The following is a 16,042-nucleotide window of genomic DNA, read 5'->3' on the forward strand; positions in this document are numbered from 1 at the left end:
AGTTTATGTGTCGGGGGGCTAGGGTCAGTTTGTTATATCTGGAGTACTTCTCCTGTCCTATTCGGTGTCCTGTGTGAATCTAAGTGTGCGTTCTCTAATTCTCTCCTTCTCTCTTTCTCTCTCTCGGAGGACCTGAGCCCTAGGACCATGCCCCAGGACTACCTGACATGATGACTCCTTGCTGTCCCCAGTCCACCTGGCTGTGCTGCTGCTCCAGTTTCAACTGTTCTGCCTTATTATTATTCGACCATGCTGGTCATTTATGAACATTTGAACATCTTGGCCATGTTCTGTTATAATCTCCACCCGGCACAGCCAGAAGAGGACTGGCCATCCCACATATGCTCTCTCTAATTCTCTCTTTCTTTCCCTCTCTCGGAGGACCTGAGCCCTAGGACCATGCCCCAGGAATACCTGACATGATGACTCCTTGCTGTCCCCAGTCCACCTGACTGTGCTGCTGCTCCAGTTTCAACTATTCTGCCTTATTATTATTCGACCATGCTGGTCATTTATGAACATTTGAACATCTTGACCATGTTTTGTTATAATCTCCACCCGGCACAGCCAGAAGAGGACTGGCCACCCCACATAGCCTGGTTCCTCTCTAGGTTTCTTCCTAGGTTTTGGCCTTTCTAGGGAGTTTTTCCTAGCCACCGTGCTTCTTCACCTGCATTGCTTGCTGTTTGGGGTTTTAGGCTGGGTTTCTGTACAGCACTTTGAGATATCAGCTGATGTACGAAGGGCTATATAAAATAAATTTGATTGATTGATTGATTGAAGTAGCCTAAATTTGGTCAAAAGTGAGAATCATTGTCTACACAGTCTTAGGATATGTTATCTTTCTATCCTCCTCTCTGTAGCTCTCTATCTCCCTCCCTCTTATCCTCTCACAACAGAGAGAGAGACACACAACCACAATGCCAAGAGTGTGCAAAGCTGTCAGCAAGTTAAAGAGTGGCTACTTTGAAGAATCTCAAATTTCTTTAACACTTTTTTGCTTACTACATAGTTTTGATGTCTTCAATCCTACAATGAAGAACATTTTAAAAAATTAAGAAAAACCTTTGAATTAGAAGGCGTATCCACACTTAACTGGTACTGTGCATGCACAGTGAGATATACAAACCGCGTGCGCACACACTTCCAAAGCTCACTGGCACTCCAGTTCTCCAGTGAACTAAAGCTGTTTTCTCCACTGGGAAGTGGAATCGGAACTTCAGCGTATGAGCCACGAACTCACGGAGAAACAATCAAACTATTGTTGTAACTCCAGCACGACAGCTCCACTCTTTATATCCTACACCATCTGCGGATAAATCAAGACCATAACAGAACATTAACGCTTGATAAAGGTAAGTGTTGCTCGGTTTCTTCTCCTTAGAGCTATCTTCAAACATGCGTGTTTTCGGCAACATCCTCATAAGCAGAATCACAAGTTTGAGGTGATTGCCCTTTCAAGCATTTACTGCTTGGATAAAAGGAGTACGTCCAACTGTCCATTCCATGGCATTATCGAGATAGCTTTCCTATCTAAAAAAAAAAGCCATATATGGAATCTAAAATAGTTTTATTTTAGATTTTAAAAATCCGTGTAGAACACAGATGAAAATAGTATAATTTATTGATATTATATTGTAAGCTACAAAAAAGGCTGTAGTTGAAACAATTGATCAATTGTAGTTGTCGTAGGTGTAGTTGATCAATCTGTGATTTATGAAGATGAAGAAATTATGTCATTTTTTAAAGTCATATGCAGATTATCCTAAATGACTAAATACATAAAACACATGTATGACACATTCAGATGTAGGCCTACAATGTACTTACGATAGGCTACTTTTGTTTAGAATGTGGTTGGTTTCAATTTGCACAACCAAGCTGGCAAAATATGTGATTTTATGTGATTCTTGGGCCATAGTTTTGCTTGATTGTGTAATATACCTTGCCATGCCTTAACCTTCTGTCGGTTTACAAGCTTGAGCGTGTTATTTCTGACTGACTGATGTTAAATGATGACTTCACTCATTTACATGGATTTGAATGCCACGGGCAACAAAATGGGACTCGCATGCACCATTCAGGCAAGATCTTTTAATAACCCACCTTTAAAGAAACAAGTCTCTTACTGTTGCTGATTGTTATAGACCCCCCTCAGCCCCCAGCTGTGCCCTCGACACCAAATGGGAATTGATTGCCCCCCATCTATCTTCAGAGTTCGTACTGTCAAGTGACCTAAACTGGGACATGCTTAACACCCTGGCCGTCCTACAATCTAAGATAGATGCCCTCAATCTCACACAAATTATCACACATAATTATTATTACAACCCTAAATCCGTAACCATGGGCACCCTCTTAGATATCATCCTGACCAACCTGCCCTCTAAATACACCTCTGCTGTCTTCAACCAGGATCTCAACAATCACTGCCTCATTACCTGCGTCCATTATGGGTCCGCGGTCAAACGACCACCCCTCATCACTGTCAAACTCTCCCTAAAACACTTCAGCGAGCAGGCCTTTCTATTCGACCTGGTATCCTGGAAGGATATTGACCTCATCCCGTCAGTAGAGGATGTATGGTTGTTCTTAAATAAGCATGCCCCATTCAAAGAACGGACACACTATAGCTCTTGGTTCACCCCAGACTTGACTTCCCTTGACCAGCACAAAAACATCCTGTGGCGTTCTGCATTATAGCGCTCTGCATCGAATAGCCCCCGCGATATGCAACTTTTCAGGGAAGTCGGGAACCAATATACACAGTCAGTTAGGAAAGCTAAGTCTAGCTTTTTCAAACAGAAATTTGCATCCTGTAGAACTAATTCTAAAAGTTTTGGGACACTGTAAAGTAAATGGAGAATAAGAGCACTGCCTCCCAGCTGATGTTCTGAAAGAGCTGCAAAATTTGGATCCCTACAAGTCAGCTGGGCTAGACAACCTGGACGCTCTCTTTTAAAAAAATATCCACCCCAAATTTTGTAACACCTTTTACTAGCATGTTCAACCTCTCATTCATATCTTCTGAGATCCCTAAAGATTGGAAAGCTGCTGCGGTCATCCCCCTCTTCAAAGGGGGAGACACTCCAGACCCAAACTGTTATTGACCTATATCCATCCTGCCCTGCCTTTTTAAAACCTTCGAAAGCCAATTTAACAAATAGATCACCGACCATTTCGAATCCCACCATACCTTCTCCACTATGCAATCTGGTTTCCGAGCTGGTCATGGGTGCACCTCAGCCACGCTCAAGGTCCTAAATGATATCAAAACCGCCATCGATAAAATACAGTCATATTCATCGACCTGGCCAAGGCTTTCGACTCTGTCAATCACCACATTCTAATCGGCAGACTCAATAGCCATGGTTTCTCAAATGACTGCCCCGCCTGGTTCACCAACTACTTCTCAGACAGAGTTCAGTGTGTCAAATTGGAGGGCCTGTTGTCTGGACCTCTGGCAGTCTCAATCGGGATGCCACAGGGTTCAATTCTCGGGCCGACTCTTTTCTCTGTATATATCAATGATGTCGCTCTTGCTGCTGGTGATTCTCTGATCCACCTCTACGCAGATGACACCATTCTGTATACAAATGGCCCTTCTTTGGACAATGTGTTAACTAACCTCCAAATGAGCTTCAATGCCATTACAACACTCCTTCCATGGTCTCCAACTGCTCTTAAATGCTAGTAAAACTAAATGCATGCTCTTCAACCGATTGCTGCCTGCACTCACCCGCCTGACTTGCATCACTATTCTGGACGGTTCTGACTGAGAATATGTGGACAACTACAAATACCTAGGTGTCTGGCTAGACTGTAAACTCTCCTTCCAGACTCACATTAAGCATCTCCAATCCAAAATTAAATCGGCTTCCAATTTTGCAACAAAGCCTCCTTCACTCATGCTGCCAAACATTCCCTCGTAAAACTGATTATCCTACCGATCCTTGACTTTGGCAACGTCATTTACAAAATAGCCTTCAACACTCTACTCAGCAAACTGGATGTAGTCTATCACAGTGCCATCCGTTTTGTCACCAAAGCCCCATTATACTACCCACCACTGCGACCTGTATTTTCTCATTTGCTGGCCCTCGCTACATATTCGTTGCCAAACCCACTGACTCCAGGTCATCTATAAGTCTTTGCTAGGTAAAGCCCCGCCTTATCTCATCTCACTGGTCACCATAGCAACACCCATCCATAGCACACGCTCCAGCAGGTATATTTCACTGGTCATCCCCAAAGCCAACACCTCCGTTGGCAGCCTTTCATTCCAGTTCTCTGCTGCCAATGACTGGAATGAATTGCAAACATCACTGAAGCTGGAGACATATCTCCCTCACTAACTTTAAGCATCAGCTGTCAGAGCATCTTACCAATCACTGTACCTGTACACAGCCAATCTGTAAATAGCACACCTCATCCCCATATTGTTTTTTTGTGCTTTTTTGCACCCCAGTATCTCTACTTGCACATCATCGTCTGCACATCTATCACTCCAGCGTTAATGCTAAATTGTAATTATTTCGCCTCTATGGCCTATTTATTGCCTTACCTCCCTAATCTTCTACATTTGCACACACTGTACATAGATTTTTTTTTTGTGCTATTGACTGTACGTTTGTTTGTAACTCTGTAGATTTGAATATGGTTTTCCATATTGCTCAGAGCAGGTGAAACTCGCCTCGCTCAATATATATTTTTCTCCCTCCTCCACCTTACTTGCCCTTGTGTATTGTTGGAGTAAAGGAGAAATTAACTGTGTCAATGCATCCCTCCCTCTGGAGACGTTTAACTTGTCACTGTCTGGGGAAAAGGATTGGAAAATCAATCAAGGATAATTATGGAAAATGTGTTGCTCATGCGCTGAGTCACACTCACACACACACACACGTACGTTGTTGTATTGTTGAAGCTTCTTAAGATAGCCTAGTTCAAAACAAAATGGTACATAGTCACAAAAGTAGATGAGGTGGTTGTTAAATTATCTTTTTAAACAAAAAATGAAGGGAGCAAATTTGGAGCAGCAGTTTTTGTCTTGTGAGCGCTGAATTATTTTTATTTTTTTGTAATTTTTTTTGTGCAATGCAGGGTAAAGGATTTTGAGCAAAAACTGCTCTGAGGGTGACCACTCAACTCTGCTCAAATACCCTGATCAGGATAGATAATAAACAGAGTAGCAGCAGTGTATGTGAAGAGTGTGTGTCTCCGTGTGAGTGTGTGTATGGCGTCAATATGCATGCATGTCTATGTGTGAGCGTATGTGGTGTGTGTGTGTGTGTTGGAGTGTCAGTGTATTACTCTAATCACAATAGTATGTGTGCATAGTAAGCGCCATTGCCAGCCCACATTTATGTCATTGTCTTCTATCATGGAGGCACTGCATGTCTCAATGAAAGATGTGCATATATAAAATGAGCCAATTAGATGCCGGGATAAGTATGGACATGGGACAATTAGAGACCAGGATGAGTATGGACCTGATAGCATGAAGTGCAATTGACTCTTTTGTCACCACAGTGAGTCAGGACATTTGCTAAGTCTCTTCCGAATGAGAGCTTGATTGACATATGGTTGATATTTAGTCATCACTATTGGCATAGTTTAGATTGTTGGCAGAGATCTGGGTGTTGACTAATTTGGAATGTTAAGTTATCTTGATGAAGACTATGGAATGTGTGATGAGTTATGTATTTGTTTCTGGGCCTGATTGATGCAAGGCATGTCAATCTTACAATCTGTCACTGTTTTGGGCTCTGCTCCAGTCTCAAAACACCTATGTCACAACTGGCTCCCTTTGGTTATACTGCACGCACGCACACACACACACTGCCCACCCACCTACTCGCCATTTAAACCCTCTTGAGTATGGCATTCATTTCCATAAAAGACGTCTCGGTTTTTTTACTTTCCCCCATAGATGCCTTCCAACCCTCCAACCCACTTTGGTCACAGCTCACTCCCTAAGGTTATTCTCTGTTTCCAGGACTGGGCCAATGCAATAAACACATCCTTACCCTATCAATACCCACTTCCCCTCTGGAGTATGGCACTTGTTTTCATAAAAGGCATGTTGATTATTGACTGCCTACCATGTGCATGTCCATTCGGGACTTATTTCATAATGCTGATCAGAGCATTTTGTAGGCGCATGAGCAGAATCAGGCCGTGTAGCAATCATTGGCACAAGAGTACTTAATGACTGTCAGAGATACACCCAATTCCAAACCAATCATTCATTACTTACCTCTAGGTTGTTACTAGCCTGGTCCCAGATCTGTTTGTGTTGTCTGGCCAACTCCTATGATAAATTGGCAAGACAGCACAAACAGATCTGGGACCAGGCTAGGTCTCAACTGACTCACAGATTAAAAATGTAATTGAATAGGAATCAGGAGTATAGTACTAGATGGACTTTTCCCCCTATTTCCCAAAACAATTCAGCCCTCGTTAGTCTATGAGGGATAGTGAACAAGGGACTAGTTCTAGGGATGTTTGGTTTGGAACGATGCCATACTTTACAGCTTTGTTAATGTACTGAGAACATGTCATTATTTTCTTTTGGCTTGGCTGAAGACGAGGCTTACTGACAGGATGACAGAAGTGATAAACACCTGTGATTCGACAGTGGGAGACTTCAGCATCGGAGGCACCTCAGGAGAAGAGGGTATATCCTTCCAGGTGGGACTAATTCACACAGACACATTCACAGACACAACACTAAAACAAACAACAAAGGAACACACCACAGTTCCACAAACTCACAAGAAGACACTACAGCACCTGCCATGCCGAACCTACCGTTCCCCCAGTGTGTGTGTGTGTGTGTGTGTGTGTGTGTGTGTGGGCGGAGACAGGTGTGCTGGAGGCAGAGCAGATCCCCACCAATTGCAACCTGTTCCATAATCAAGACCTCTACAAATACTCAGCCCTGCCACTTCCACACTGCCAGATTGTAACCTCTGCTCAGTCAGTCTGCATTTTGTTCCTGCATAGATCCTGTTTTCGTGTTATGCCTGTTTCTGGTCCCTGTCTCCAGTCCCACGTCTCGTCAGTCCTGCTACCCTGTCCTGGAACCCCCCCACCCCCCTCCACTCTACTGCTTTCTTGGATGCCTCTCCGGACCGGTTTACACAGCCCCAACTCCCCTCACTACAGCCTCAGCACCTGGCTCCCTGCAATCCACCCTAGCTTTCCTTGGCCTGCACCCTATCTTCCCCGTTTTTCAATAAATACCTTGTTTACCTCATCCCAGTCTCCTCGTCTGAGTCTGCCCTTGGGTTCACCTGCTCCGCTCCGCGTAACAGCACAACATAAGAATAGTTAGCCACGTAGTAACCCCATAGAATTGTTGACATGCACAAACAAATGAGGAACACGTGCACACCCTCTTCATGGCATCAGATCTCTCTCTTCTCCTCTCTCCTTCTCTGTAGACCCACGACAGGTGTAAATGTCATTCCACCACTCTGAGCTGACGTCAAGGCAATTTCTGACTGCACCTCAATCACACAATGAGGAACACGTGCACACCCTCTTCATGGCATCAGATCTCTCTCTTCTCCTCTCTCCTTCTCTGTAGACCCACGACAGGTGTAAATGTCATTCCACCACTCTGAGCTGACGTCAAGGCAATTTCTGACTGCACCTCAATCACACCCTTTCACCCCCCCCCCCCCCCCCCCCAAAAAAAAAAGATTTCTGCTAACCTTTTACAGTCAAGACCCATTACTTTGACGAACATATGCATGTGGGGACTTCATGGACTAGGCTCGTAATCAATAGGGGCCTTGAGTAAAGCCGACGCAAGCTCAAGTAAGAGATGGCAGCCAATCCAGCAGCAAGCAGTTCCTTTCTCAACCAACAGGCTTGCCCCATTGCAGATGCAGGTGTCCTTCACTGACTACCCTCTATCTCCTCTAGTGCAGTGGTGTTATGAAAGTAATCACACCCCACACAAAGTGAGTTACACATCCCCTTATCGGCTTGAGCTCTTCACAGGCGTGGGCTTTTGCCAGAGAAGTCACACTTGCAGCATGTGGCGAATGCAAAGCACCTCTTTCCCCCCAGCATCCATTTCAAAGCATTACATTACATTTTTGAGCAGTGGGCAATGACAATTAGGGAGGGAGGAATTCAAAAATCAAACAGTGCATTTGGAAAGTATTCAGACACCTTGAGTTTTTCCAAATTTTGTTACATTACAGCCTAATTCTAAAATGGATAAAAAAATATATATATATTCATCAATCTATACACAATACCTGATAATGGCAAAGTGAAAACAGGTTTTTAGACATCTTAGCAAATGTATTAAAAATAAAAAACATTATTTGGAAAGGCACACGTGTCTATATAAGGTCCCACAGTTGACAGTGCATGTCAGAGCAAAAATCAAGCCATGAGGTCAAAGGAATTGTCTGTAGAGCTCTGAGACAGGATTGTGTCGAGGCACAGATCTGGGGAAGGGTACCAAAACATTTCTGCAGCATTGAAGGTCCCCAAGAGCACAGTAGCCTCCATCATTCTTAAATGGAAAAAGTTTGGAACCACCAAGACTCTAACTAGCGCTGTCACTCTGACAGAGCTCCAGATTTTTTCTGTGGAGATGGGAGAATCATCCAGAAGAACAACCATCTCTGCAGCACTCCACCAATCAGGCCTTTATGGTAGAGTGGCCAGACGGAAGCCACTCCTCAGTAAAAGGCACATGACAGCCAGCTTGGAGTTTGCAAAAAGTTACCTAAAGGACTCTCAGACCATGAGAAACAATATTCTCTGGTCTGATGAAAACAAGATTGAACTCTTTGGCCCGAATGCCAAGCGTCAAGTCTGGAGGAAAGCGCTACGGTGAAGCCATCGCTACGGTGAAGCATGGTGGTGGCAGCATCATGCTGTGGGGATGTTTTTCAGCGGCAGGGACTGGGAGACTAGTCAGGATCGAGGGAAAGATGAACGGAGCAAAGTACAGAGAGATCCTTGATGAATACCTGCTCCAGAGCACTCGGGACCTCAGACTGGGCGACGGTTCAGCCTCCAACAGGATAATGACCTTACGTACACAGCCAAGACAACGCAGGACTGGCTTCGGGACAAGTCTCTGAATGTCCTTGAGTGCCCCAGCCAGAGCTCGGACTTGAACCTGATCGAACATCTCAGGAGAGACTTAAAAATTGCTGTGCAGAAGTGCTCCCCATCCAACTTGACAGAGCTTGAGAGGATCTGCAGAGAAGAATGGGAGAAACTATCCAAATACAGATGTGCCAAGCTTGTACCATCATACCAAGAAGACATCAGGCTGAAATCACTGTCAAAGGTACTTCAACAAAGACTGAGAAAGGGTATGAATACTTATGTAAATGTGATATTTCAGTTCTAAATTTTATTTCTTTAAAACTATTTTTGCTTTGTCATTATGGGGTATGGTGTGTAGATTGATGGAAAATAAAGGATTTAATCTAGTTTAGAATTCGCCTGTCACATAACAAAATGTTATACTTTCCAAATGCACTGTATAATTATGTCTTTAATTTCCCATTTAAGTCACTAGACATCTCTGAGGCAACAAAAAGTACCTCTCTCACAGAGCATCATCTAGTGGTTGCGATTATCCATACTGTCTGGTTCTGGAATGTGTTTTGAGCCCTTGGAGACTACTTGGTAAACTACACATTTGTTGGATGCCAAGAAAGTTGCATAAACAGAAAACTGACCATAGAATCTAGGATCAACCTGATATTACTCCATCAATGTCACATGTTACAAGCAGGGTTGGGGTTACCAGCAATTCAGTTTTCAATTCAGTGGAATTCACCCCAACCCTTACCCTGGTTACCAGATTTTCCCCTCTTTTTTTTGGTGACGCTGACGTGATTGTGTTTCCAGATCTTTCCGGACTCCCACGAACGGTTCCCCAAGCTGTCCAAGCGGCTTCCCTCCATCGTGGTGGAGCCCACTGAGAGCGGGGAAGTGGAGAGTGGCGAGCTCCGTTGGCCCCCCGATGACCTTAGTTACCCTGATGAAGACCCCGGAGAGGCCCAAGCCCAGGCAGCAGGTGAGAACCACTCAAACCAATTTCCAGCCAAGAGAAGTGAGAACCAAAAGGGCTTTCCAGGGGACAATATAATAGAATCTGTTTATTTTTCCCAGAGCTTCAAACAAAAGAGAGGGACTATGGAACTCTTACTTTCTATGCCTACTGAATAACATTTTTAAACTATTCAACAGTATTGTGGGATGTGATTTGGAATACCGGTAAAGACTAGGAGCTTGTAGGTTGTAGTCTGGGGTGGAGCCTGTAATCAAAATGTAGCTATACAAATTGAATGTATTTAAATGTGTGTGTATGTGTTGGTGGCAGGCGAGGATAATCCAACAGCGGTACAGCAATGATGGGAGGAGTTTAAAACGGACTCTCGCAGTGCTGGCACCATTCCAGCCACACACTGTGAGGGTCTCCATGATGGACAGAAGCAAGGAGGAGGGTGTTCAGGCTAAGCCCGTAATCAACTAGAACTGCCAACCTGTTGGTAGACCTCCACAACACTTGGTGGGGCTGAGCCCTGTCTTAAATTGCTCATAGGTGCCAAACACCAGTGAGTAGCTTGTTACTGTAGATTCATTTGTTGCTTGTTTTACTTTTTTAGGGTTCACAAACATGTTTATGTACACCCCATTCAGAGTTTGTTTAGCTGTGATCTTTAGATACATCATACAAAATAAAGATATGAACTTCTGTATATATAATTGTTATGTACCTGGCTGCCTTAGACCAAAGTCTATAACACAGTACTCTTATGAAAACTATATGTACTGTACACTGTAGATCAGGGGTTGGAACTGGTCAGAACAGACAATTGGAAAATAACATCATTTTTCAAGGAACAGAAACAACCAGGAACAAAAGTGATCTCTAGTGTCCTGGAACAGAACCATTATTTTCAAATCTTGAGAACCGGTAAATAATCATATTTTTTTGTTACAAAAATATTTCTTATGTCAAGCATATACGTTACCGGTAAAAAGTTTTAGAACACCTACTCATTCAAGGGTTTTTCTATATTTTTTACAATGTTCTACATTGTAGAATAATAGTTTAGACATCAAAACTATGAAATAACACATATGGAATTATATAGTAACCAAAAAATTGTTTAACAAATCAAAATGTATTTTATATTTGAGATTCTTCAAATAGCCACCCTTTCCCTTGATGACAGCTTTGCACACTCTTGGCATTCTCTCAACCAGCTTCATGAGGTAGTCACCTGGAATGCATTTCAATCAACAGGTGTGCCTTCTTAAAAGTTCATTTGTGTTATTTCTTTCCTTCTTAATGCGTTTGAGCCAATCAGTTGTGTTGTGACAAGGTAGGGGGGGGGGGGGGGGTATACAGAAGATAGCCCTATTTGGTAAAATACCATATTATGGCAAGAACAGCTCAAATAAGCAGAGAAATTACAGTCCATCATTACTTCAATACATGAAGGTCAGTCAATGTCACGACTTCCGCCAAAGTCGGCCCTACTCCTTGTTCGGGTGGTGTTCGGCGGTCACCGGCTTTCTAGTCACTACCGATCCATTTTTCTGTTTTGTTTTGTCTGATTACACACACACCTGTTTTACATTCCATATTTAACCATCTGACATACATTTCTGTTCTGTCCGTGATTGTTCATGTCGTTAGTGGTTGTGTTTGTGTTAGAGTTGTGTTGTATGTTCCTATTTGGAATTGTACTTTATTCTTTGAGTAAACTCAGTTGGATTACTCTATACTTGTGTCCTGCGCTTGACTCCGCTTTCACTCTGCACCCAATCGCTGACAGTCAATATGAAACATTTCAAGAACTTTGAAAGTTTCTTCAAGTGCAGTCGCAAAAACCATCAAGTGCTATGATGAAACTGGCTCTCATGAGGACCGCCACAGGAATGGAAACCCCCTGAGTTACCTCTGCTGCAGAGGACAAGTTCATTAGTTACCAGCCTCAGCCCAAATAAATGCTTCACGGAGTTCAAGTAACAGACACATCTCACCATCAACTGTTCAGAGGAAACCGTGTGAATCATTGTCAAATTTCTGCAAAGAACTACTACTAAAGGACACCAATAAGAAGAAGATACATGCTTGGGCCAATAAACACAAACAAAGGACATTAGACTGGTGTAAATGTGTCTTTTGATCTGGAGTCCAACTTGGAGATTTTTGGTTCCAACTGCCGTTTCTTTGTGAGATGCGGTACTATAATTTGTTTTTCAACAAGACAATGACCCAACACACCTCCAGGCTGTGCAAGGGCTATTTTATCAAGAAGGAGAGTGATGGAGTGCTGCATCAGATGACCTGGCCTCCACAATCCCCTGACCTCAGCCAAATTGAGATGGTTTGGGATGAGTCGGACCGCAGAGGGAAGGAAAAGCAGCCAACAAGTGCTCAGCATGTGTGGGAACTCCTTCAAGACTGTTGGAAAAGCATTCCAGGTGAAGCTGGTTGAGAGAATGCCAACAGAGTGCAAAACTGTCATCAAGGTGGCTATTTGAAGGATCTCAAATATAAAATATATTTCATATATTCTTCTTTGGTTACTACATGATTCCGTATGTGTTATTTTATAGTTTTGACGTCTTCATTATTATTCTACAATGTATAGAATAGTCAAAATAAAGAAAAACTCTGAGTAGGTGTTCTAAAACTGTTGACCGGTAGTGTAATTCTGTAATTCAGTGAACTTATGATGCTACTGTAGCAATAGCCTAAACACACTCCAATTAACATCATGTCATAAGGTTTAGCACTTCAAACCATGCACCCTCCATGTCCACCGCTCTCTCCCCACCTGTGAAATCTCAGACACAACATCTCTGACCAACTAAACATATAAACAAGTAGCTTACCCATTCCAAAGCAAGCTGCTCTATCCATGCTGATTGGCGGGGTAAAATAATGAGCTAAATGTAAAAACTCTGTTGATTTCACAGGTTCAAAAAATTGTACGAAAGGGAATTATATGAACCGTTACTTTTCGGGGATTCTAACCGATTCAGAACCTTATAATGCTGGTTAGAACACTGGAATGGAACAAGAAAAATATGGTTTCTGTTCAGAACAACTGGAAATTATATTTGGTTCCAACCCCTGTTGTAGATAAACAGTTTTATACAGTGAGTTTGGGAGAGGAGAATTCATCATGAGGAATATGGCTATCTTACATTAAACTGTATAACTGTCAATTACGGCTTCTGCTCATATGCATGTTATTATCTATAAGCACTTATTACAATGTTTTTTCTTCTTTCAAACCATAGGCTTTGAAGCATCATCGTAGTTAATATTTTACATAGTCTATGATTGAAAAGATGTGTTAACTGAAAAAACACAACTTTCAGGTATTTCTAATTTGTCTTTCATCTATTGCCCAATTTCAATTCATGTCTGGGTTTGTTTTTATACATTAAACTTTTGATAGTTTGGAGTCTCTGATACTATAGTTCAATTTTAAAAAGTCACACACCCTTCTACAAACATGTCTTGCTTACATGCTGACCAGAACGGACACGTCTCGTGCACCAGCGTCGCAAGAAAAATGATGAAATCCATGTTATTCAATTATTGCACCCACACTGCGCACCAAGGAGCGTCTGCATTGCCAAGGGTTAAATTAGAAGTCAGTTTATTAATATTATTTATCCTATTTCTGACGCAGATCGCGCTGCAAGTCCTGCCTCTCCCATCTCCTCGTTGGTTTATAGAAGCAGGTACCCACGTGCCTTCTCCTCATTGGTTATACCCACGTGGGTGATTGAAAGACTAACTGTTTTGCCGGTTGTCATGGTAATACTATGAAAGTGTAGATGAATCACCATATAAGTTCCAAGATGAAAAAGCCTGGAAGGAGGAGAGTTGACTAGAAACGATTCGGTTGGCCGTTTTATGTGTGGATTAATTGTCGTAGTAGAGGACCTTGTGCATTTCAGGTAAAAAAACAACTCAATGTTTATATCCCAGGACAAATTAGCTAGCAACAGCAAGCTAGCTAAATAGGAAAAATTAGCTAGCAAATGCAAGCTAACTAGTTAAATTGCCATACATGTTTAATGCTTTTCGACCTCTCCCCAAATGAATGTCATTGGTTCAGAGTTTGTTTTGATATTTTAACCTGCATGTCGTGATCGCGTTTGCACGATAGCGCACGCGCACAGCCAGTTTGGGTTCCATGTTACGTCCTTTTGAATATGTTAATTTTCAGTTGTCGGAAGTTTACATACACCTTAGCCAAATACATTTAAACTCAGTTTTTTTTTTTACAATTCCTGACATTTACTCCGAGTAAAGATTCCCTGTCTTAGGTCAGTTAGGATCGCCACTTTATTTTAAGAATGTATAATGTCAGAGTAATAGTAAAGAGTGATTTATTTCAGCTTTTATTTCTTTCATCGCATTCCCTGTGGGTCAGAAGTATACTGTACATACACTCAATTAATATTTGGAAGCATTGCCTTTAAATTGTTAAACTTGAGTCAAACATTTCGGGTAGCCTTCCACAAGCTTCCCACAATACGTTGGGTGAATTTTGGCCCATTCCTCCTGACAGAGCTGGTGTAACTGAGTCAGGTTTGTAGGCATCCATGTTCGGCACACAATTTTTCAGTTCTGCCCACAAATTTTTCTATAGGATTGAGGTCAGGGCTTTGTGATGGCCACACCAGTACCTTGACTTTGTTGTCCTTAAGCCATTTTGCCACAACTTTGGAAGCATGTTTAGGGTCATTGTTCATTTGGAAGACCCATTTGCAACCAAGCTTCCTGACTGAGGTCTTGAGATGTTGCTTCAATATATCCACAATATATCCATCTATTTTGCGAAGTGCATCAGTCCCTCCTGCAGCAAAACACCCCCACAACATGATGCTGCCAACCCCGCGCTTCACGGCTGGGATAGTGTTCTTTGGCTTGCAAGCCTCCCCCTTTTCCTCCAAACATAATGATGGTCATTATGGCCAAACAGTTATATTTTTGTTTCATCAGACCAGAGGACATTTCTACAAAAAATACAATCTTTGTCCCCATGTGCAGTTGCAAACCGTAGTCTGGCTTTTTTTATGGCGGTTTTGGAGCAGTGGCTTCTTCCTGCTGAGCGGCCTTTCAGGTTATGTCGATATAGGACTCGTTTTACTGTGGATATAGATACTTTTGTACCTGTTTCCTCCAGCATCTTCACAAGGTCCTTTGCTGTTGTTCTGACATTGATTTGCACTTTTCGCACCAAAGTATGATCATCTCTAGGAGACAGAACGTGTCTCCTTCCTGAGCGGTATGACGGCTGCGTGGGCACATGGTGTTTATACTTGCGTACTATTGTTTGTACAGATGAACATGGTGCCTTCAGGCATTTGGAAATTGCTCCAAAGAATGAACCAGACTTGTGGTCTTATCTGGGTTCTTATGTCTCCAAATATCTAGAACACCTAACCTTAGACATATATTCCTTATCTCACAAACATAATTGATATCCTTAGGAGGCCATCTATCTAGATCATCATGTAATACTGTATTAAAATCTCCACCCCATATTACTTTGGCCAATGGAAATGTATACATAATTGTACTTATTTTCCTCTCAATGTCTCTAAATAAAATACAGCTTTTTGACTTGTTATTGGAAGCATAAGTATTTACAACAATGAATTGAATATGGATGACATCTACCAATAGCATAATCCATCTCCCTGCATTATCTGCTTCATGTCTCAGTATGTGACCTTTAAAGTTGCCTTTTAAAACAGCGACACCTGTTGACCGATTGGTACCAAATGAAAGCCAAATATCATTCCCCTTTGCCACTTCCAAAACGTGGAACAGGCATGAGTTTCTTGAATGTAATAAAAGTCGGCACTCTTACCCTTACAATACAAAAATAAAGATTTCCTTTTCAAAATATGACGGATAACCCTGGCATTAATAGAAAATACAGAAATGAAAATTTTACTATCACAGTGACTATGTGAAGAATATTAAACTTTTATACGTTCACATGAA

At 42.3% G+C, this 16,042-nt stretch overlaps 1 protein-coding gene across 1 annotated transcript; it reads left to right on the forward strand.

The window, feature by feature from the left end:
* The first annotated feature begins 1,006 nt into the window (after positions 1-1,006).
* Positions 1,007-11,118, forward strand: LOC110521986 (protein LBH). The gene is made up of 4 exons (XM_021600013.2): positions 1,007-1,355; positions 6,586-6,690; positions 9,895-10,063; positions 10,370-11,118. The coding sequence occupies exons 2-4, from the start codon at positions 6,604-6,606 to the stop codon at positions 10,399-10,401; spliced, it is 288 nt and encodes a 95-aa protein (XP_021455688.1). The 5' UTR covers positions 1,007-1,355; positions 6,586-6,603; the 3' UTR covers positions 10,402-11,118.
* Positions 11,119-16,042: the final 4,924 nt, after the last annotated feature.

This window comes from Oncorhynchus mykiss, chromosome 4 (assembly GCF_013265735.2).
Source record: "Oncorhynchus mykiss isolate Arlee chromosome 4, USDA_OmykA_1.1, whole genome shotgun sequence".
NCBI lineage: Eukaryota > Metazoa > Chordata > Actinopteri > Salmoniformes > Salmonidae > Oncorhynchus > Oncorhynchus mykiss.

What these genes read in the sequence shown, in the direction of transcription:
- LOC110521986 (XM_021600013.2), top strand. Translation starts at nt 6,604, where the DNA reads ATGACAGAAGTGATAAACACCTGTGATTCGACAGTGGGAGACTTCAGC. An exon ending in AAGAGGGTATATCCTTCCAG is followed by an intron (nt 6,691 to 9,894) that starts GTGGGACTAATT and finishes TTGTGTTTCCAG; the next exon opens with ATCTTTCCGGACTCCCACGA. An exon ending in GGCCCAAGCCCAGGCAGCAG is followed by an intron (nt 10,064 to 10,369) that starts GTGAGAACCACT and finishes TGTTGGTGGCAG; the next exon opens with GCGAGGATAATCCAACAGCG.